Genomic DNA, 24,558 nt, shown 5'->3' with positions numbered 1-24,558 from the left:
AACTGGACAGATTCAAAACTTAGTGCAGGGGCTTTGAACCCGCTATTCTGCTCACAGTTCACCCCATGATCCTTTCTCTTCGGGTCTAACAGTAAGAAATACTGCATACTCTGTGGATAACAGTAACAAAATCAGAAGAAGAATTGAAAAAAAGCTTAGAATATGATCTTGTAAAACCTCAGCTAACATAGGCATTTGCTCCTACAGTGAAGATGGTCACAGAGGCTTAGACGTCTAAGGATTTTTAGACACCAATTCTTAGGAAGTAGGCACTTGAACAGTAACTAAATACTTATCAGATTCTGAGTCTTAGTACCTTGTTGCCTTTGTGCCTGCCAAAGAGAGAATATATTTTCACTTTCAGAAGTCTATCTGCTGCATTCTATGGATGTGGACAGCTGTATCTCTTATGGCTACATGCCTGCAGGTTCACATTTGGAAACAGGTTCGCTAACGGGTTTGCTAAGGGGAAGTTATTTAATCTAATCTAACAGCTCAGTAAAGAATCACACGAATTTCCAGCAACGTCAAAGAACACACTTCATTCTACGTGGCTGTATTATGTGGTTAACTTGGATGTTGTTTTCAAATAAACATCTATACCTACAATTAAGGAAGAAAAATCAGGATTCCCTTCAGCTAATTTATTTTGTTAAAACCATTCTACCTTCTTTTCTGCTTTCTAGTGCTGCCAGTAGAGCAGACAAATAATTGAGCATTTAGTAAAAGGGAAAAGCAAAATAATTTCTCTCTCTCATGCCATGTGGATGAGGTATTTCCAAAGGTTCCTGACTAAAGGAACTCAAACTGAAGGCATCTGAGGTCCTTCCATATTTCAGAGTTGTCATTCTTAATTTGATATACGGCTCAAGGAAGAGTGTAACTTACTACATTAGGTATGATGTCATCTAAGTAGTTTTCACACCATTTTTCATTTTAAGACAACAATGGACTTCCTGATTTTCATTTAGGAGAAAAATGATGATTCTTTGTAAAAGTCCAATAAGCTTTGTTGAGTATAGGAAATGATGGATAGATAGATGAAACCAAAGCATTTTGTGGCACTGGTGAATGTAGCTGGGCCACTTCCAGGGGAAACTGAAGATACATGAAGCTCTATACTAAGCTTTCTTTTCGTAAAGTATTACAGTGAGGAGTTTACAGTAAAACATTATGCTAAAACTGACTTTAAAAACTGAATACATCCCTCTTTCTTTATTAAATGCTCCTTAATTTCAATGAAACTAGAGGTCTGAAAAGAACTTGTTAGTGTGCTACATGGTCTCATTAAAGCGGAAACCAACTATAAACCAGAAAGAGATCAGTGATGAAAAGACAACCACGCAGTGTCTCCTTCCGGTCAAGACTTTTCCAAACTTTCCTAAGCTCCACTGGGTACTAAAGAATGCACTTTCTTTTTAGCATTATTCTGTGCAAGATTAAGTCAAGTTCATGATCAACAGTTTTATCCAAATAGTGTTTCCTTTCAATACACACAGAAAAAGACATATCAAACAAAACTAGATTTTGAAAAGCATGATGGACTTACTGTGCTCCATTCGGTATGAAACCACTTAGATCCACAGGGTTTGAGGTAGCAGGATTGCTGGCTGGGAGGTTTTTCCAAATATGAACATTCATAGGGGTTCAAAACATCAAAATTACCTTCAGTTTTCCTAACACAAATTACTTCTCTCTGCTGAGTTCCACTGCCACATTCAGTAGAGCACTGTATCAAAGAACAAAAAAAAGGAGTGGAATTTTTATTCTACTTATTTCCTTCAACTTGTTTCCAAAGTAACATGTTTCTCCACATTATTTGTTTCTGAAATAAAACACACACACATACACACATGCTTGCATTTTAAACTAATATTCAAACAGGAAAATTTGTACAGTTTTGCTTATTCCCTATTCTTGGACACATATCTATACAATAACATCCAAAATCTGTTTCCTTAATTTTATAGGTTCTTTCCTCAGTAAAATGAACTTAACCGTATCTTTTCTTCCATCACTAGCATATATCTGACTTGAAGAGAAAGGAAAAGGGTAAAGTATTCCTTAAGTTCCTGCAGTGGGGTTTTTATCTCTCAGAACAAGAACAGCAGCCTAGATAAGCCTTGGGTTATCATTATGATTATTTGTACGTAGTACTAACATAGCAGCCAGCAGTCCCAGTTAGGAACCAGGACAAGAATATGCTGAAGGGTACAGTGATGAGTTAAATTACCAAGTGACTACTGACTATAAGTGTCAGGAATTACATATTTACTTTTTAGTCTTAAAAATCATTACAGCAGTTAAAACTGTACTTCTGTGAATTTTTATTCCACATGGGACCACAGACTCAAAACATATTTCTAATTATTTTTATTAAGAAGAAGATACATGACTGTAAATGTGCTTTTGGAGAAATCTAAAATTGTAGTTTTACCCGTAGCTACAAAAAGAAACTGGTATTTATTTTTCTAATAAAAAGGGAAGCATGACTTACTTTCTCCATAAGCAGTGTAACTGCTTCGTGTTGAAGCAGGATTGTATGCACTGCACAGTAGGGTTACAAGGTTAGAGCACAGTTTTGCAACTTTACAAATCCCCACATTCTGTGTGGTTTTTAGAAAATGCCTTGATCTGCCAGGGTGTTCTTTTCATGTTTGCAAGTATCTATGTGATGCAGTGTTCGTTCCAGTTCTGAAGAGCAAATTTGACTCACATGGACTCTTACTGCCCATTTAAAGGTTAAATACACACACAAGACTGTTCCTGGCACTTGTAAAAAGGTTTTTAGAAGATGATTCCAGCAACATATTGGTTTCTACATTGCATAAAGGACTATGATTTTCAAAGGCTTTTTCTAGCTTAAACCAAACGTTATTAAAAGTGGGGGTTTTGTTTATATTTTGCGTGGAATTTATGATCCCTTTACCAGACACCCACAAAAACCTTGAGCTGAATGAAGAACCTTGAGCTGAAAAATTCTACAGGAAATAACGTAACTGCACTTTCTTTAACACTGAACATTTCCATCACTGCTGTCTTTTAATGGTTTCTCCAAAAGACAGAATCTTAGCATTCAGCCTTAGCTCCAGCAGAGCAGAATACAGAAGGTCATCCACCAGTGCTCCCTCCTGCTCTCATCTACTGACCGGCTGCTTTCAGCTTGGGTTTGGCCACCAGAACAGATGTTGTCAGACACTTCTTTCAGATAACATAGAGCAAAGACCTTGTACCTTTGATATGCATCAAACAATTCAATCTCATGCAAGGAAAGAAAGTGAATTAGCTTAAAAGAACGGGAAATTGTAAAGGACGTAAACTTTCTTATTTGGAACAGAATGGGGAGGGTTAGGATGACCTTATTGAACACTTCCCTCGGTGGCAGCAAGAATGGTACAAAGTTCCTGTTCACCTGCGTCGAGTGCTGTTAAGTAACAAGGCCCAGACTTTACCCATATTAGAACTACAACTAAGTGTGTTTTAAATCTGAATTTGTTATTACTCTTACACAATACAAATAATTACCACTTGTGCTTGACAGCGTGAGCATAGCAGTAGCCCTGTAATCTCCAACTCAACTGTACCAGTTTAATTTCCAACTCCTTATCACCTGGTAGGATCTTGGAATCTAAAATGCAGGGAGTTAATGGCACAGCAAAGAGGCTTTTCCCTCGCAACTCGATGACGTGCTGGTACCAGCAGTCAGGGAGGCTCTCCACGCTGTATGGGAGCCTACACAAAGGGACATAAATGTCTGGGCACCAGCTTCTGAAATGCCCTTGTTCCTGACAAGAGAAGTGTTTATTTAAAATGAGAAGGACTACTGAGATGCAGATCAAGGAAAGAATTCACCTTGAGGAAACAGCATCAAGATACAGTCACAAACCAAATTTTGTTCTTTTTACCTATAATGAAGAATTTCAGCACAACAATACTGAAGCTAACTTTTGGGTTTAGCCATTGTTCTCCTTATTCGTTTTCTGGAAATTCCCTATAGATATAGTTATATCTCCCTGCAGGTATGCATGATCACAAAGACTCTGCTTTAAAAGGTGCAAATGTGTTGCTTTAGTGTTCACCTGAATATGCTAAGCAGCTTTCTGTTATCTTTCATTTTATAAATACACTGGGTCAATAAATGAGAAAAAAAAATGAAGGCCCAGAGGAAAAGAAGAAAAAAAAATCTTATTTTCATCAAAGTAAAACAGCAGCTGCTGAAAAGTATTGAGCATGAACTCAGCAAAATACAGAAAAAAAATTATCCACAGAGATGTAGAAATACCCGTAGGCACACATCTTCATTGCACAAAAATACATTTTTTAAATTCAAGTGCCATCAGGAAAGAAATACCTATGTTAGACATAGAGCTTACCTGTGTCCAGGCCCCAGCAAACCACTCCACTTTACCAGCACAGGGCCCGTTGTTGCAGGAAGTCGTTTCCGAGGGTCTGTTGTTGCCACAGCCTTCCAGGGGCAAACTGCTGACGTGGTTCGTCATACACACCACGGAGCGCGTCCGGACGCCCTCACCACATTCTGCAGAACACTGGGGACCAAAAGACAGGACATGGTCACTAGTCCACCCTCCAGACTCCACAATGAAATGAGAAGCAACAATCATCAAAAGTCAATTAGTTTATGCAAAGTCTATTATTTTTACCTGTAATTCAGCTGTAGTGAATCATGTTACAGTTTCATACTTTTGAATACATTACAAGTAGTACCTGCCCTTTACAGTCACAAATGAAAGAAATCAAAGGATTAGGGAAGAAATCTATTTTTATAGCTTTTCATTAGCTTTCTTACTTTTCCTTCCTTCCTTCTTAATGTCTCTAAACTCTTTCTGTTTTCATTTTATTCATCTCTTTGCATACCAATTAATAGAACTGCAAAGGGATAATTTCAATAAGCAGCTTTTCAGCCAGCAGTCATATTTCAGCCTTTGAATGTTCTATGCGTTTCTCCTCCAACCATTCAAGCTGTCAGGCAGGTGAATTTCAGAACGTAAAGAGATACTTATGTACTCCACAGGAATAAGGAAAAAATACTCATATTTTGGAATGGTTTCTTTCCCCATCTGCAAGATGAAATAATTAAGCTTCTCTTAAGTCATGAACTATTTTTTTGTTGATGGTGCACAACAAAATTGTGCACTTCCACACAGATACGTAAAATATACTTACCTCCTCAGCACACCAGATTTGGTGGCTAAGGAGGTCTTTTTAAAGTAAACTGGCAAAATCTTGAAAATACAAGAATGGTGTAAATTGTGCTAGTAGTGAATATTTTCCTGTTTATGTAAACTAAAACTAAACTAAATCCAATCCATTTCAAACAGTTCAGTTCTATCTAAACTGACTGTTTGACTGAGCCCCACAAAATGGCTTCCTTTCAAACCCACTGTACAGAAATAAATTTTGTGGCTGTTCATATTTTATCCTCGGCAAGGATGTTCAATTATATTATGCATAGAGAACTATGCATATTCTCTGCAAATACTTTTCCTATTTCGAAGTAATTTTCATTTGACAATCTAATTTGCTTTTCTGCTTTGCAAACCAGAGCTGGGAACAAGCTCGGTCTATAAAGTCATCCAGAAAATCTCCACAGTCTTATGTTTTAAATGATTATGCATGAACTAGGCTTACATATCAAATAACAAAGGAAATACCAAATGGGAAGGTATAGGGTTGTCCCACCCTCTGCTGCAAGATTTTACTACAGATTAACTACCCTCAAAGGATTTACAAAGCAAACTTAAACCCAAATGTTTCTGCATTAAGTATTTGGGTTTTCTTTTTTTTTTTTCTTCCTTTCAGTAAAAATCTTCCATGTGAAAGCCATGATTTCCAAATCCCAAGGCAGGGAGTTGGGAGTGTTTGGATAATGAATCCTCTCCTGTTGGTTTTCCCAACTGACACACCCACTACTTTCAATTTCGTGCCATTGATTTGTTGTGTTAATACATAGTAACTGCCATAACCTAACATCAGGAACTTTCACAAGCTGCAACTTCTCTGTTCTGGTCCTATTATTAAAGATATTTTGTTTCACTGTCTTGTTTTAATTGGCAGAACTTCCTCAGAAACCTTAGTCTGTGGAACACCCTCCCTAGTTTTAAGGAGTCTGCCATTTCTCCTCTTCCTGAGGTCCTTCTCTCATGAGTTCAGATTCAGAAGCTTTCCATTCCCATTAAAAACTAAAAATAAAATTTAAAACACCCCTAATCCAGTGCTCTGGTAGTTGTCAGAAAACAACTGTAACAGCAGTCCAGGAAAATAAGGCCGGTTCCTGCAAACTTGGGGAAGTACAAGTGGAAGCTGGATCTTTGTCAGAGCTGCAGGGCACGGCACAGCAACAACCCCTTGCCCGGTGCCAGTTCCCATTCGGGAACGTGCCAGCCCTACCCACTGCCCTCCACTGGAGCTACAGGAAACCTACCAGAACCCCGGAGCCCTTTCACCCGGGTCTCGGCATCATTGCTAGCCTTAATTAAATTCCAAAATAACAGCCAACCAAGTGCCAGTAAAATGCCCCCGTTCGTGCAGGATTTCTGTCCATCACATTTTAACCTTCCTCACCTTAATTATTCCCCACAAGACAGTAAAGTTTTTTATGAGTCATCCTCCTGATGTTACACTACTGCAAAAAATAAAAAAGAAGCTCTATTTTTTGAAATACATTTATGAAACTCCTAAGGAGTATTTGACCTACTCTGAGAAAATCCCTTTCAGAATGGATTTTAGAAGGATTATGTAACCTTTGTTTTCCCAATAATAAATGAAGAATTGTATTTCAGAAGCTCACTTTTGCTGCAGTTCCAGGATTGGGGGCAGATTTTCAAAGGATATAAAACTGTTAACAACAGCCTTGATTTCTTAAAAAAAAAAAAAAAAGAAAAGAAAAGAAAAGGAAGAAGGAAAAAGAAAGGGGGGGCATAGGGGGTGTAGGTCAGAAATACCCTTATGTATTGCTAAAACACTTTCTGATATCTGCATTTGAGTTATTTCCCTTCAGAGTGCATCTATGCATGCAGTAGGTGCTGGATCAGAAGTCAAACCATCGCTGTATTTATTCTAGCAGATCCATTGTGTCCTTCCAAAGTAACAAAAGTTTTGAAATATAGTCTTAGAATTTCTGGACACTTCAGCTGGGTCCTGATTGCTTCTGCATACGCACTGTTACTCTTCTATATGCATTGGTAACTCTGCTGGCACTTACATATTACTAATGCTCTCTGAAATAAGTAACATTAGGGAACAGACTTCTTCACTACTCTGGCTCATACAATAAATATCACTTGTCTTGAGAGCTGTAAGGACTTCTCAGGCCCTGAATGCACCCATCTGCCTTTACTGGCCACCATCAGCCACACCTGGGGCCTCCACCCATACCCTTGCCCATGGCCCAGGGTCTCCATTCAACCTCAGCCCTGGTCCATCTGTCCCTGCTTGAGCTTTATCAGAGACGTGCCCTCAGCCCGGGCACGGCCCTCATTATTCCCTCTCTCTTGACTCACTTCCCAGCTTGACCCTGACCCTGCCTCATCGCCATGGACCTGCCCCAGGATCACTGGGCTGTGTCCGACCCTGGGTACTATCACCAGAACTGACCTTGGCCTTGGACCTGCCTCATCACCATGATCCTGCCTGATACTCTGGACTCTCCTTTGCCCCGGCCTGCCACCTATGAGCCTGCCCTCCTGACCGAACTGGGATGCTGTTGGCCCCAGCTGGCGCGTCTCCTCCCTGCCAGGCAGACTTTTATATGCTGGTTTTCATCTAAAGCAGCTGAATTGTGGCAAAGACAGATCAGCTCTACAGAAGAAGACAGAAATCTCTGTAGGACTTGGCGACCCTTCTATCGCCGTCTCTTTCAAAACTCTCCTGGCTGTATGTTTCATTGCAAATCATGAAGTGAGTTACAGATTATACACAAAGAACACAAAACTTCTATTTCCATATGATTCCCACATGAAAACAATACAAAGGGGTATTTTACCTTGTTTTAATTTTATACTGAAAACAAATAAACAGTGATAACCAAAAATAACGAAACGCCTGCACAAGCTCCATGGTGGTCTCTTTTCCTTTGTTTTTTTTTCAGGACCCAGGGATTTTACGTGAGCTATCCAGATTTAAATAAAAAACAGTGAAAGAAGAGTGTGAGTTACAATACTCATTAGTGCTTCCACGTTTAACTGGTCAACAAACCCACTTGTACCTGTTGGGTAATGCTTCAGGATTGTGAGGAATAAAACATTAGATTTTACAAAGCATGTTACAGTTCTCTAATGGAAGATATTACAGAAGCATCACTGTTACTCCTTTTAATGAATAGTGAAATCCAGAGCATGCGTTTGATCTGGTTTGATTTTGTTCCCCTAGGGGCAGCATTTTTTCTTTCTTCCCAAGATTTTATTTTGGCCTCAGAATCTCATTAACATCTAAGAATTGTTTGTATTTTGGCTTCTTTTCTGCGTATGCTCTAAACATAAAACGAGAAACAAATGAGCAGAGGAGATGGCAATGAGGAATAAACAAAAATGCAAGAGGGGAATGCTCCAGTTAGCTGGAAGGAAACACTGGCGGGTCTCCCATTGCTGTAAATCAGTTTCCCGCTTCTGACCCACCGGAGAAGTAAACTTTCCAGCAATTAGAGCTGTCAAAGAATCAGTCATGTGAAATGTTTGCAAGAATCTCATCTGCTCCCATCAATCCAAGTTTGTTGCTAAGTTCAGTAAGGTTCACCAGCTTCACTCTACTGATTAATGGATGCAGTTTGGTGGAATTCTACCATTTTAACACAGTATGACATTTTAGGAGAATTATGAGACAGGAAGCAATCTTTCTACAAACGCACGTAAAAAGACCACAAAAGTTTGTCCAGACTCTCTATCGTCAAACGGGGTTAAAGATCATGTAGAAGACAAAGCCATGAAACTTAATTCTCTTATTTATACTCAAGATAGAGCAATAAATGTAAAGACAGCCATATACTAAGATGAGTCTCACTTTGCTGCTAGAGACTTGTAACCTGTAATCTTTCCCACTGACATGAGTAGAAATTTCTGTTTCTCTCCAGATTGAACCTGGGGCATGTCCGAATATGGTGGTTAGATCTACTTCAGAGACAAATAACAGAGCATATACTTTTCAGAAAATAAAGGTTTGTTTCTTAAGGATGAATTGCTTTCCTTCCTTCACATGTCCCACCAGTGTGACCATGGCAGCCGTCCAACTCAGAAGCTTTGCAGGTAAAAGCTCTGTGTGTGTGTAACATACATGCAATGAACTCTGGTACCTGTTTATCACATTAACTCAAATCAAGAACTGTATTGTTTTAGAAACATGTAAGTTTTTTAAACTACTTAGGATTAATTATGTATATAAAGAATTGGTCTGCACAGAAACTGAATCCAAGAAGGTCAATGCCATGGAGGAAAACAGGTGGGCCACAAAATACACCAATACATGTTGTGGGAAAATAAGGCAGGAGAACACGGTGAGAAGGCAGCCAAGTGCTATGTATGGAGTAGAGCTACCTACAGCCCACCCCGGGAGGAGGCGCTACTCCTACACACAGCTCTGCATGCACTCTGCACGTTTTTAAGTGCACATATGTTGTATTGCAGAAGTTACATTTAGGGAAATTTAATGACATAATCTTCAAATTCCAAACCACAGAAACCATTAATGAAAATGAAGGCAACTAGCATGATTTTGCATAATTTAAAACTTTGCAAGGTTTCAGTAAAATAAGAAAACCCCAAATCTTTCCACCAATCCTAAACTATTCCTAAATCTTGTCCTTTTCTTAAAACTCAGATGTGACTATTCATCTCTTTTTCTCCCTGTGTTAAAGAATAACCTTGTCAAATTCTGCACAAATATTTATCACAGTTACCAAATCCTGAAATTTAACATCTGTTGGCAGCAAAGACAATTGTAATTTTTATGTTACTGCACTTTTTCTTGATGTTTCGCTAATTAACCAAGGCTATACTGTAATGCCCCATGCCTCACATAAATCCGGACAGGGAAGTTTGATATATCCCTTGCTGAAAGAGAAACTATGTGCCTAACTGATCTCTGACAGGCCTCTGGAAATCTCTACTTGTGGCATGTGCAAGAGTGCACATGAAGTGTTTGCAAAATGGGTTCAGAAAAGTACAGTCCAGGCCTTCTCTTACAGCTGTAACCAAGTTTGAACTCAACCATTTCAAAGTTCCAACGTTCTCAAAAGTTATGATAAGTTCTTTTACCTCTTATTTCTAGCCATGGCCGAAATGTCAGAATACAATGGGAAAGACTGTTCTGTGGTATTTCCAGCTGGGACTTGAAGTAGGCATGTAATAAATCTCACAAAGAAGGTCTGTTCTTGTGAGATTTCCACCACAGTTTTGCAGACTCAAGAGGTTTGAACAAGCTTTCTTTTAGCATTTGAACTTTTGGCTGCTTATCTGAACCATTTGTGGCTGCCCATCGCTGATCTATGCTTATTGCTGAAGTGTGGCTTGGCTTAAAGTAATTTTTAAAGAATTGTTTGGGGAAATTACACATGCAAAGTCCATACACCTGGGAGTGCCCATTTCTATTCCGTGACAGAATTCTCCTCTTGTCTTTCAATAGAAACACACTCTTCAACAGAGAAAGAGAGACTCCTGATCCTAAAAGACAGCCCTTGAAAGGCACAATGAGAAAGCTAATGGCCAAAGGCTGGATTTGCAAAGCTATTGACTACCCCTGTATTCCACTGACTGCCACTGGAATCTCTGCCACAACGTCTCTGAACATCTGAGTTACAAGGTATGTGTGAACCTTAGGAGACTTTGCACATTCTAGTCCGAATCTACTTTTTTCCTGAAATAAGCTGTTCCTTCCATTCTCTTTGAGAATCAAACTCCAAACCCACTGCTGGCAGAAGTGATGGTGGATAATGCCAACTACGGTAGCAAGCATTTGGAAGAAATTAATTTGTACACTTATATAATCTGAGAAGGTAACAAAATCCATTCTTTACTCTCTGACCCTAAAATGTTTGTGGTAAGAAAAAACTCCAACATTTTCCGTATTACCTGCTTCACTTTTATGTGTCATTTAATACACATAAATAAGCATAATAACGTTCTACAGTCATAACCTTCAACTACAAAACCTACTTTTAATTCTGCAGAGGACAAAATATCAATGTAGAGTAATGAAGAAAACACTGATGCTAGAGTCTTCACTGGAATGTATGTGCTTTATGTGGTGGAACTGCACCAGCTGATAGTTGCTGGGCCAGCTTTTTCAAGAAAGATGTCTTTGAGGGTAGAATGCATTTTTCTCTCTTACTTGTAAAATATCACTTTACTAGCACTGTACAAAGAACAGCTCTATAAGCTAAAATGAAAAAAAAACCAAGCACTGCCACTGCCCCTACAGCAAAAACTTTGCCATTTGCACTAATACCTCTACTTGGTAACTTTCTGTCCATGCTACGCCAGAGGGTACACTGAGGGAATAACAACTAGAAACAAAAGTTCAAATGACAACAACAAGGATTTATTATTGTATAATTTTTTTTTTTTTTTTTCTAAAAATCTATTTGAGTTGTCTGGAGCTGAAAATTTTGCAGGCCTTTAATTGCAGCATGAGTCTGATCAGCCTTTTTAACATGATGTGACATACCAGGTACCTGTCCTACTTGTGAAGTTCCTCCTTCTCTGCAACTAAAACGTGGAAAATCTTCTGAGTGTCCAAACTAATACATAAGCAATGAACCAGACATTCCTAGCCTTCAGAGATACTACCACAAAATTATCTAAATAATGAATCTGTGAAGTTCTGGATGTAATCTTACAGCTTCAACAATAAATCGTATTATTTGTCTGCCAAAACAACAAGTCAAAAGAAAGGGAGATGGGATTTTACATACTGAAGGCTCAACTTGTCTACGGATGAAATTGATATGCAAGCATCCACAAGAGGGACCAAAATACCAGGCTCTTCTTAGCCTACGTTTGTAAGCCTTTTACTAAAAGCATGTAAATATCACTACTGAACAACAACTCTGGGCCCAATCATGAAACAAGGCAAATCACCACTGGTTCTATTGCTCTCATGCAGAGAATCTGACTCACTGGAATAAAAAATACATCCACGTTCACAAAGTACAAAAGCAAGAAAACGTGAATCAACCTTGGCTGAGTTTATGAAGTTGTCCCCCTCTTTTCACAGCTATAGGATAATTGTTTTATGGCTTGAACTTAAACCCAGACACCAGGCCACAAACCTCCATCCCTTAAAAAAACAGTAGGGAAACTTTTAGAGTCTGAATCTTGAGACTCAGAGCTAAGCAAGGCAGAATAATAAATCTCAGCACACTCAATATTTTGGGAATTTCAGACACAGAGCCAATTCTAAATCCAGATGTTTGGCCGTATACCCACATGCTTGCCCTTTCCATGCATGCTTGTATCTAACACAAACTCAAGATGCCTTTGAGATCATTATTTTTTTGTTTGCTCTTGCCTGTTTAACAGATCAAGGATAAACATGGAAAATAAGGTCACTCCTTTTATGGCTGTAGAGATTGTATTTTTTAGAAGATTTGGCAGCACAAAGATAATGAGAAGCCTTACCCTGTCACTCCACTCTGTAAGGAACCAGCTCTTAGCACAGGGACCCATGTCGCAGTTCTCAATGTCATTTGGTCGCAGCTTCATGTTACATTCCTCATCATCAACGATGTCCCCAAGGTTGCTGACACATTTCACATCTCGAGTCCTCTGCCCCACTCCACAAGGCACCGAGCACTGTAATGAAAGGGAGACTGCATCAGGACTGGGCAAGAACAGCAGTGGTTCATCAGGGAGCTGGGAACAGCTCATTCATTCCTGCCAAGACATCCACAGAAGCTATAGAACTACTGTAGACTGCTAGGAATAGGGAATAAAAGTGCATTAGTAGTTTTAAATCATATTCTCAGTCTGTAGCATGCTACAGTATACTATGCAGACACATTTGGCAAACATAAACTTAAATCCTATCTTCAACAGGCCATACTGACCTTATCAAAATGAACTACCTGAACAGCAGGCTGGCATATTCTGCATAATTTTGACCTTGACTATTAAGCTCATATGAAGCAAGAGAAATGCAAAGAAACACAACTTCTGAATCCCTCTTACAAATAAAGGCTACCTTCTTCCACTCTCTTTTCTTCAACCTCAGAGAACGCTCATAGCTATTCATATCTCTGCCTGATGATGTGAAGCATCCAGATCATGAAGCAAGATGGCAACATAATTTTCTGCTGTGTACACATGTGTATTAAAATCTTAAGATGGACTTACTTTTAGATCATAGATGTGTCTCCAAACTGAAAACCTAACTGTACTTCAGTAAGCACAAACACAAATGAATCCTCTACTGAAACCAGTTTGCAAACTCAATTGCTCCTTTCTTTATGATGGATCTTCCTCCTACCAAGAAGTTTAATTTTACTTCCAAAAGGAAATTAATCACATAATTTTATTGGAATTACATTTGTATTCAACCAGCTACAATTTCTAACACATTTGTTTGGCTAACTGAAAGAGATTTGTTTATCACTACACCTAAAACACCAGGATATTTTCTCTTTCACACAATGGCCATGCAAGTTTCTAGGATGGTTGTCAGGTCGTCCAAATCTTGTGTAAAGAACACAGAAATTAAAGCTCCAAACTGTACTGTTCACATTCATCTGAAGTCTTGGCGTAGCCTCAAACCAATTGCAGTAACAGCAACTGCTGACTCTACCCTTAATACATATGTAAGGTTAAATAAGTCCTGGAACTAAACTCTACATGCTATGAGAGAGAGCAGTAAGTTTGCCACCACAGCAAACCTATCAGAACTCTCCCAACTTTGCTTCATACAGTATTTAAGAAAAAAAAGCATTGCTCAGAATGCTTGTGTGCTTCTGCAGACGCACATCTGTGTATTTTTTACTATTCAATCACTCTTTTTCAGCTTCTTTCTGGTTACAAAAAGTAACCTTCAATGCTCATAATTGAGTGGGGTTTTCTTGAACTAAGATTCATATATTTCCAAGGCTTTAAACATTCCACCTTCCCTGTTTTAAGCAAAAACAAATTTCACGTTTGATTAGTGATACCTGAAGAAAATTCTTATTTTTTTCTGAGGTTTTATGCCCCACATTAATGAATCATACTTACTGAAGTCCACTCTGTCCTAATCTGCCATTCACTGCAGATCTTCAGCTGGCAGGTGCTGGTTGTCTCTGGTTTCTCCAGGTGATGACAGCGGTACTGCTGTACCGTCAGGGTGCGGTTGGCGTACATCTGCCGGCACAAGATCTGTCGATGCTGCATACCAAGGCCACACGTTTTGCTGCACTCAGACCACTCCCCTATATCCCAGCTAAAGGGAGAAGAAAAAAGAGGAGGTATTTTTTCAGGAAGGAGTTCTCTAATACTGATCTTAACAGAGCTCAAAGGACATGATTCTGATGCTAGTACACAATCCAAAATATAACACTTTTTTAGGCGAAGCCTCCACATGCATAACTTGATCCTTTATAAAGATGACATTATATACTTGTAACCAATCTACCTGTAGTGGTTTATAAAAACAAGCACTCACACAGATTGCACAATTCATGGTTTCAAGATATATTGCAAACACTAATTAAGCCACTAATAGCTGTTTATTTTTTAAAGGATCTATCTATAATATAAATTACTGCTCTATGTAGACTTGCCATAAAATTTTTTTGCAGCAAAGGCTCTAAAAAATGACAATATCAGAAGAATCACATAATGCATCCAGGCATTCATTCACCAGTAAAACTGAAATAACAAATTATAAGCAATGAAAAATACATCTAATTTTAGAGAAGGAAAAAAGCCCTAGATATATTCTTCTCATTCCAAGATTTCACTGTATTCATTTAATCACTTTTGTATAAACATGTCATTTCCCCCTTTCAGTTTTCATTTCGAGCATGAAGACGTACACAAATAAGGGAAGTATCTGAACTGTTCATACATTTTATTTCAGAGCTCTTGTGGAGAGCAAGCGAAAACTCTGTATTTTTTTAAATAAATATTTACATATCTTTTTTATGTTCTTGATATTATCCTGTGTAAACAAATGAAGCTGAATAAATAAGAGATGTTAGGAAGAAAAAGGTGCAAAAGACGCTTGGTGAGAGAAGACATCTCCAACTAAGTGGCTTCAGAAGTTCTGAGTATCTAGTACGCACTAGGAAATTGCTTGTCAGGCATCTCTCCCACTGTAACAGCACTTACACCATTAGAGACTTCCGTGGGATAAGGAGTGGCCTCTTGCTGCTCAGAAGAGAACTGAAGAATGTAACCACAAGAGAGATGGAAAATACAGCTGCTGACCTGAAATAAAGCTGCTATAACGGCAACCGGGTTTAACCTTTTTCTCGTCTTGGTATACACCCTGGATGAACTGACCTTTTTCTTTTTTCTTTGACTATTTCAAAGAAGTCGCTTAGCCAATTGTAAGTCACACTCTCCTGATGGCAAGTGTCTTTTCAGAAGGAAATCACCCCCGAGCTGGTTGTATTAGCGTGCTGGAAACAAGGACGACCACTTAGAATCCAGTCTTTGAGTTGCACTACTGAATTCCCAGAAAGAGAGGTGATGTTTATGAGGGGGCTGCTGTGAGCAGTGTCAGCCTAATCTCATCTTTAAATATGACACCATGGAATAAGCACGTGGGTCCTACAGCACACTGATCCAACGTGGAGTGATACAACCTACAGAGCCTCTACTTCAGACAGGCTGTCGTGGTTTGAGCCTGTCACTTGAAAAAACGTACCCATAGAAAGACCACGTATAGTGCACATGCCTGAAAAATCACAACAATTCTGAGAAACTACTACAGTCACTTGTTGCCAACTTCCCTTTTGTCTTCTCTGAATCCTATTACCTCCTGTGAAGGGGAAGGCGGCCACCAACAACTAAGGAAAAAACATCTACTACACTTTACCACACAAGTAAGTGCATAGCACTTACAAGTTCAAACTAGTTTCCTACTTAGAATAACCTCTTTCGCATGCAAAACCACAATGACATTGGCTTATTTCACTTTGATTAAATCGCAGTATCTTACAAAGCTGGACATGGGAAGAGGTTGCAGGCCTCCTCTTCTGGAATAGGTTTGGTGCTGCTGTCACAGTAACTCTCAGATACCTCCTCGTGAGTGATTCTGTTGACGCAGTGGAAAACTGGGTATTGTGACCCTGAAATGGAAAAGAAAATAAGGTGATATGCTGCAGAGTCTTTTGCAATGCAAGCCACAACAGTAGCATCCAACACTGATGCAGAAAGGAAAAGTGTAACAACAACAGGAAATACAGACTAAGGTTTTATCCAAAACTTCCAAATGTAAGTGAGAGCTGAATGCTATACTGTTTACATTGCAGTATTGAGGGAAGTCCTTAGTATATAGAAAGTACAGCATGGCATCATAGGCAAGGCTGAGAAAACATGCTCCTTGGTTTGCATGAGATCTTTATGGTGCTGAGAGTACAAACATTAAGTATTCAGGCAATTTTAAAAAAATTAAGGCAAGCAGTCACAACACAGGCTTGAGAGGAGAAAAAATTTAGTAGTCATTCTGTTGTGCTTCTGGAAAGAGACTGAGCCTCATGACTTCAGAGTTATGTGGTGAGTAAACACATGAGAATATAATCCACTTTACCTGTTTTTGGAAAAGATAAAGCTTACAGGTTAAACATTACTGTAGACTATAGACTCCCTAAAAATTACTACTCTCCATATTTAACGCTCGGTCTTTAAATAACTTTCATGCTAGAGCAGAAAAACTGAATTCTATTTCTATTACTACTGCAAATTGACTACCAAAATGATGACAAGGAGCAAGGTGCTAACATCCCTACTTGTATTTGGTAAGTGAAAAGCTGGAGTACATTAACACGTTTCCCGACAGGTGATTGAGGATCTTCTCACTTCCCAGACAGGATGCAGTAGCAGTTTCCACACTGTCAAATTCTAGCAGATCTATTTGCTCAGTCATCTTAAATGGAAATCTGGGACATGACTTGGTGGCAGTTCTCATGGGAAGCATTTTAACTTCTGAAAAAACTGATAAAAGTCTTTTTTTCCCAAGCCAAAGTTTTACTGAAAAATGCTTTGAAATCTCACAGCTTTTCATCAAAACTGTTAATTTATCCTCCCTTTTTCCTTGGCTAGCATAATAATTTTTCTTTCTTTCTTCTTCCAACTCAAAGCTTCCTAATGTTATTTAGCTTTTACAGGTTCATTTTGGAAAAAAAAAAAGGAAAAAGAAAATTAAAGACCATGTATCATCTACATTTCTGCATGAAGAAATAAAGTGGCAGAAAAAAGGAAAACATGGAAAAAAGAAAAAGGGAGGAAGTGCCCTAAATCAAATCATACAAAACGAAAACAAGGCCTTAAGTAGTACAAGATTTCTTTCCGTGATTTTTTTTATTTAACTCCATTTTTTGTCAGCCTATATAACCTACTTCGACTTGAAATGCCTTAGAGGCACCAGACATTCACACGGGCTTCTCACACCAAGATCACAAGGAATATTCATACAGTCTCAACAGCGTCAGGATCCTGCTCTCAAGGTCCAGTTTCTTTTGAATTGAACTTGATCAGAACATGCACAAATTTCCAAATAACAGGAAGAGAGATACTTATTTTTAACAGATCTCTTGCTAAATTTCATGGAGTAAATTTAAGCTGTATAGGAGGCTAAAAGATGTCCTTTAAATTCTATTTTCCTACAATTCTGCTATCATCATTTTTACTCAGATTTTATTAATACCACTGCAACTACCAGACCTCTGAAGAAATGGACACAAACTATATTCAAATGTCCATAAAGTCCATAGGAAATACAACCAAAACTTCTATGATGTAAAGGAAGAATACATTTACCCTGATGTGTTCCTGCAACTGCATCATGAATTACCTGATCAGGATACTAGAATTCAGCACGTATATGATAATCCAGACTCTCAGCAGGTAATACTCACTGATTGCTGCTAAGCAATAATCAGATGCAATTAAGGATTCTGCCCCCATGTATGCCCATGTGTATTAAAGACACATAGTTCATTTAAATGCCAACCAAAATAATTCTGGTTACATTCCCTCCTTTTCTCCACAAAAAGGCTGACTTCCAAAAGTCTTCTAAATTTATAGGCTGTATTTTAGGTCTAACATTTTTGCAGCAATTTCTCCAAGGAAAAAGGTTTTCTCAATATTCTAGGAAGAAATTTTGACTGGTATCAATATTGCTGGATTTTTTTTAGCTTTATCTGTAGCTATAACTCAGACACTCATCTGGCCTTGGACCAAATTCACAAAGAATCCTCTCAAACTAATTAGTAAGCAAATGTTCTCAGTGTGTATGGACTGGTACATCTTTACTACAAAGCTCTGCAATTTTGTAGGTATGGTGATGGGTGGCTATGTATAGTACAAAAGATTTCACTTTTACTATCACAGAACCTTATTCTTCTAAGTAATTGCTTGTGCTGTACATCACTGAATCTGTGGTCACTTTGAATGTCTTACAGCAAAGATTAATCTGGCAAGCTCCAAGTAGTGTATCCATCACATCTAATGGGAAATGGGACTAATTACCAGTCCCTTTCCATCCTTCTTCCTTCCCACTTCTCCCCTATGAAAATCTCAGTTTTCTGAAGTCACATTATTGCTGTTAGAGCAACGTCCAATGAGGCAAAGATATGACTGATGGAGTCCCTGTGAAATGTTCCCATAAAGATCAGAAAACTGTTGACAAAGACACAAGAAGCTGAGGGTGTATCTGGCAAAGCTGGAGAGGCCAAATGGAAGGAGAAAGAATGCCAAAGAATGCTGAGGAAAGCAGCTGTGTATCACGGGTGTAAGAGAGAGCAGCTTGCCATAAAATCCTGAAATATTTCCTTTCAGAGGCAAATGCCATATATTTCTTTTTAATTTACACACTTACATATTTTTAATTTTGTTGTTTCTACTGATTTAAATGTAAGCACACATAATAGCAATGATGTGTCTTTCACTTTTAAGATAGCAGAAAAGTTCAGCAATGTTTTGTGTGTACAAGAGCTCCCGAACAGTCACGCTGCTGCTTCCCTCCATGCTGCTCCTTTCCCACACTGAACCCCTCCCGTGTGTCATCCATTCTCTGTGCACTTACCTTTCCCACACGTAGTGCTGCACTCGGTCTTTCCAATCTGTTTCCAGTTGTACTCTCGGTTTTGTCTTGGTGGCTGCACAGCAGGCACCTGGTTCTCTGGCTGATGAGAAGGAAATCTTCCTGGCTGAATAACTGGAAAAGTTCCAGCTGACTGTCCAGTGAGAGTGTCTGTCTCCCTGTGCAAATCCTCATCCTCATGATTTGTACTTTCTGGCATTCCTAGCTGACCATTCAAGGGTTCCCCTGACGATGGACAATAACAAAAAAGTAAAATAATGAGCCTCACTTGCAAATATCAGTCATTGTTTTCATCCATTAATAATCACAACTGGAACATCATTAAACTTGAAAGCAGCTTTAATCTGCTATGCAGAGAACTCCTAATAGTGTCCTGCAAAGATTGTGTTGTTTTAAAGTAAGATAACCAAGTCTCAGCCAGCAAATACATTAAAACCTGAAGAATCTCCACAAATATTGTAGTCTTAATGCACCCAGTGTCAAAATTTCCCAAAGCCTGTTTTTCTAGTGTACCATGCTCTGTGTTCTGTGCCTCCCCAAGTCACAGCACAGCTGCTCCTCGTTACAAACAGACTGCAAACACACTTGGAAACTTGTCAAGGCAAGCCATGAACATTAAAAGCAGGACCAAACCTGCCTGCAAATTTTCTACTGTCCTTCAGAACTTTATACCAGTACAAACAGACATATCCACAGCTCAGGCAGGAGCATGAGCGGTCTAGATTCGACCTTGGGAAGGCAACAGTTGTTGTGTTTGATCCTCTCCAGTTGGGAAAGGAAAGAGATACAGCAAGGGGTTGTTTTAAATGATCTCAAACTCTGAAGAGAAAAATCACATTCTATTTCAGTTCTGAGACATGGCTACAACACTCCAGCTCATGCAAAGCCATGGTTAACATTTTAACAACAAAATTGTTACTGAAAGTAGATACATGTGACCAGATTCCCTGCCACTGTATAAATAATCCCTGCCAGTTACTGATAATCCCTGAATTTACCAAATCTATGCAGATTTCTCTTTCAACACATAGGGTGAAATTCTGGGCCTCTCCCACATCAATAGCAGCATTTACACTGAATCTAATGGTATGAATCTCTCCATTAGCTTAATGGGTAACAAAACATATTTAATATTAGGAAATAGTGGCATTTTACCTGGCCTCCTGTGAGCAAGCAACTGAGGACTAATGACATTGTCTCCTGGAATGATATACTCATAATGTATACCTGGGTTAGGCTGCTGGTGTATCATCTAAAAAGAAAAACAGCCACATAGTCACTTATTTCATTTGTTATATGACTAATACTTAAATATGGAATTAAACTGATCAACTATGTAACATTATTTATCAATGGTCAGAACAGAAACAAGGGTTAATGACTGTATCCAAAAAATACAAAAAAAGATATTTGTTTCAGGAAAAAGCAAGAAAATACAGATTACTCTGTGAACTGAGCTAGCTTGTGATGGCAGAGAAACTGCTTCTCTAAATCTTCTTTGGAAACCCAAACCTGCCATGCTTGGGGCCCAGCACAGACAACAGGGGCTCAGCCAGTCTTAAGGTCACCAAAGCATCCTCAAGCAGAAGGAGTGTGAGAGATGCCTGAGGAAACACAAGCAAGTAAGAAATAAAGCAGAGACCCCAATCTACAAATCTAGCCAATGGCGCTTTTTAAGGTTTGTCAGTTGTACTTGAAGGGAGCACATGCATGTTGTTCTGTGCGTATCATCTCACAAATCAAACTGTTCCTTGTGTCACCATGTCACTACCTCTGCACCACAGAATCACAGAATGATTTGGGTTGGAAGGGACCTTAAAGATGATCTAGTTCCAACTCTCCTGCCATGGGCAGGGACACCTTCAAACAGACTGGGTTGCCTGGCCTTGAACCACTCAACAGACTCAACAATCAACTAGCTAAAATTACTATCACTAGGCTGCTCTCACCATAAGCATCACTCAATGAAGATCAAGTGAAGAGGTTACAAAGGCCCACAGACTTGTCACAGCAGCTGAAGAATGCCTGTGCAACCCTCCTGCATCCTTCCATGCTAATTTTCAAATGGGTGAAGATGTAATGTAAGTGCAGGCAGACTCCTGCTGCTTTACAGCTGGCCACAACACCCCTTCCAAAGTGTTCTTCATGAAACACAGGTGTAAACCATAAGCATTTCTCCCTCAAATGTGAAAATGAAGGCCGGTGTTTTCAGACCACTGCTGCACAAGCCCAAGCAAGCTGACATGAACGTGCCTCGGAAAGGCAGCGTCACTTCTTGTCTGCTTGTTTAAGCAGTTAGGCATAATAAGACCTTGGCAAGATAGGACTTTATGAAAGCTTTTTAAAACTGTGAGCAGCACGCTCCACACTCAACTGGCTTGTGTTACGTTGCTGCTGCTGAGAGCCTGAGCATACTCATGCTAGAAAGGCAGTGGTGCCATCAGCTGCTAACTTCACTAGCTTAGCTTTGATTACTCCAGGACTGCTTCCACTGACACTACTACTGTAAAAGTCCTGGACTCTTTGCAGGGATTGGTCTGACAGAAGCCTCAGATTACATTTTAAGTTAAAGTATCATTTTTAAAAAAAACCCAAACCAAACCAAAACCACCACCAGAGTTTGCACTAGGTCTTAGGTTCTGAAAAAACATGGGCCAAAAAGAAAAAAAGCCACACTATGCCAATGGTTTTATGACCCAGCAAAGCACACTTATGCTTCAAGGTTTCACTAAATTAGTCACACCAATTAAAACAAACTAGGGATTCAGGCCTTTGTTTTTCCTTGTGTCAAATTCACTTTTTTCCTTGCCAAATATAATAGCTGTTCCTCTAAACTCTGTTCCTCAGAGATCATTCACTTTTCTGAACCACCTAATAATGCATTGCCTGTAACAGTTTTTGTAAGGGTTGGTCCTTCCCATGTCACTTTGTTATCCAAAAAATAACACCCTTTTCGTGATTGGTCCTGAGAGACCTGAGCACCATGAAGGTGACTTCAGTGAAAGAGAAACCCCCCTTCCAGAACCAGGACACTCTTCTTAAGATGGTTCCAGGAACAGCTTTCCAATGGTTCCCATGGTTTCTCCATCACATTTCTCAAAACAACTGACAAGCACATGTTATAAAGAGCTTAACGATGAAGACCCTATGAATATATTGCACAGATTTCCTGCAGTAAAATACCTGGAATTATACAATAGTCTTGCTTTGAGTTAGTGGACTTAACTCTTTGTAGCAATGTCTACTTCACACTTGGACAAAACTTGCATGTCTTTTTATCTTCCTAATTATAACCTGCTGTAACTTAGAGAGCTTTTCCCTTTATGTTTTTAGAGTGGAAGAAAGACAGCATGATCTCAGGAAGAAGGAACAGAAAGGCATTTGGAGTTCCCATCTGCAAATCTCTTCATTTTTCTACATAGAGCATAAAGATCGTGAGTTTGGATGAAGAGTGAATTACATGATTCAGGAACTGCAAGACAAAGACTGAAAAAAGACATCTGTATCTGCGTGGCTACAAATTTCAAACCCGTTAAGAGAGGCTGTGTCATTCTGATGATTGATTTGCTTTCATCTAGCACTATTTGCTTTTATCTTCCCACACTATATTGAAAGAGACACTAAACGATCAGCTTATAATGAATTATAGTATTCCTCATATCTACAAGAAACATCTCAGACTAGAGTCCAGTCAAATTAGATATGGCAATCCATAGCAGCAGCCACAGAGCAAAACTGACAAAGCTATGTCCATCAGGCCAGCTTTCTTATATTCATTGCAAAACCAAAAAGAGACTAAGCCTGAACTAAAACAATTAAAATATGATAAATTAAGCTTAATATTTTTTACGGTATTACTTTGGAAATATCTGTTTAATCCATTTCCTGATCCTTTTCTCTCTGGGTCATTACATATGAGGCATCAATCAGCTGACAATGAAAACTTAAGACCAAACCTTAGCTCACAGCATCTTGTAACTACACGACAACACGTATATTTTGAAAACATGGAGTCTGCACTGCAGAATCTAGGAGCCCAACTGCTTAATCTTCCAAACTTTTGCCAGCCTTACGTTGCAATCAATCAGAAATTATTCAAAAAGAATTAATGTTTGCATAATTACTACATTGCTACATTAAGACATCATAGAGCAAATGGGGAATAACTTTGCCAACATCTAACTTTTCCCAGCTGAGTAATCAGGGTAGTTACTATTCATCTTTCTATGGAACAACCCTGCAAACTCACCTTTCCACCCTATATTGCACTTAAGAGCAAAAAAGCTGTAGCTGGATGAAACAAACATATCACCACATAATCTAGTTCTTTTAATGACCCTTTTCTTACCATGTGAAAGTTCATAATCTCAGAGCACACACCATTTACCTTTGAATGAGTTGCAATCAATTCCAGTTATATTTTTTATTTCAATATGATGCAGTAAAAACCTGTCCCATCTGCAGTAAACAGTTTTCACCACAATTCCCCTTCTCTGTCCCTTTTAAAAATGGGTATTATCTATGGTCTCTGCACACAGCTTTGTATTAAAACTGCCCTGCTTCAAATCCCACAGTCTATAGTTTTTACGGCTTCTGCTTCTTTTAAAGAAAAATGTGGTGGTATCACTCTGTGAGAGGCCTTTTCTTATTTAGGTATTTGCTTCAGTTCACTGTAAAATTAAACTAGGCCAAATTTGTTTGAGTAGTAAACTATCTGGAGAAATTCCAGTTCACAAAAAACCCTAGAAATTTGGATGCCTTATCTTTATTTTACTGAACAAGCAAACTTGCTTTTTCTTGATTAGTAAAGTCTGAGAGAAAAAGGCTTCATTGTTAGTTAGATCTCCTATGATCTGGAGCAGGATGGGAGCAACAGCAAGCAACAGTAAAATATAAAAAATAATGTTTTAAAATTAAAGGAACAAAACAGTAAGTATTGGTAGCAAATGAAATTTTAATGTTGCACGTTAATTAACTGATTTTTTTTTTCCATCAGGGAGATTAATTTAAATACAAGAAACTTACATAGACATCAAGGACTTCATTTGTTGGACCATCAGCTAAAAACGACTCCCCTGCAGTGCTGGAGATTTCATTTGGGCGTTTATAAGTGAACATTGTCCCACCACCTTCGTATCTCCCAGGTCGATCAATTGCCCAGTTCCCATTGATGATGGATCGTCCTGATCGACTCCGCAACGCTGTAGAGGTTGGGGACAGAAACACAAGGACTTTGAGCAGAAGAAATCACCTTTACATCACATGACACTGCTGGGTGTTCTCTGAGCCCCGTGGTTGCTGAAAAAAACGCAGTCA

General features: G+C 38.9%; 1 protein-coding gene across 2 annotated transcripts in view; it reads right to left on the bottom strand.

The window, feature by feature from the left end:
• The window catches only part of THSD4 (thrombospondin type 1 domain containing 4), a 346,399-nt gene that overhangs the window by 8,938 nt on the left and 312,903 nt on the right, over positions 1-24,558 (bottom strand). For both annotated transcript variants that reach the window (XM_014944678.1, XM_014944679.1), the window contains 8 exons: positions 24,268-24,443; positions 20,398-20,494; positions 19,225-19,467; positions 16,138-16,267; positions 14,208-14,412; positions 12,627-12,800; positions 4,374-4,547; positions 1,550-1,729 (listed from right to left, as the gene is read on the bottom strand). In XM_014944678.1, coding sequence (XP_014800164.1) covers positions 1,550-1,729; positions 4,374-4,547; positions 12,627-12,800; positions 14,208-14,412; positions 16,138-16,267; positions 19,225-19,467; positions 20,398-20,494; positions 24,268-24,443 — 1,379 coding nt within the window. The remainder of the gene's footprint in view (positions 1-1,549; positions 1,730-4,373; positions 4,548-12,626; positions 12,801-14,207; positions 14,413-16,137; positions 16,268-19,224; positions 19,468-20,397; positions 20,495-24,267; positions 24,444-24,558) is intronic.

This window comes from Calidris pugnax, unplaced genomic scaffold (genome assembly GCF_001431845.1).
Source record: "Calidris pugnax isolate Ruff unplaced genomic scaffold, ASM143184v1 scaffold70, whole genome shotgun sequence".
NCBI classification, from domain to species: Eukaryota; Metazoa; Chordata; class Aves; order Charadriiformes; family Scolopacidae; genus Calidris; species Calidris pugnax.
This window is presented reverse-complemented; position numbering and strand designations above follow the sequence as displayed.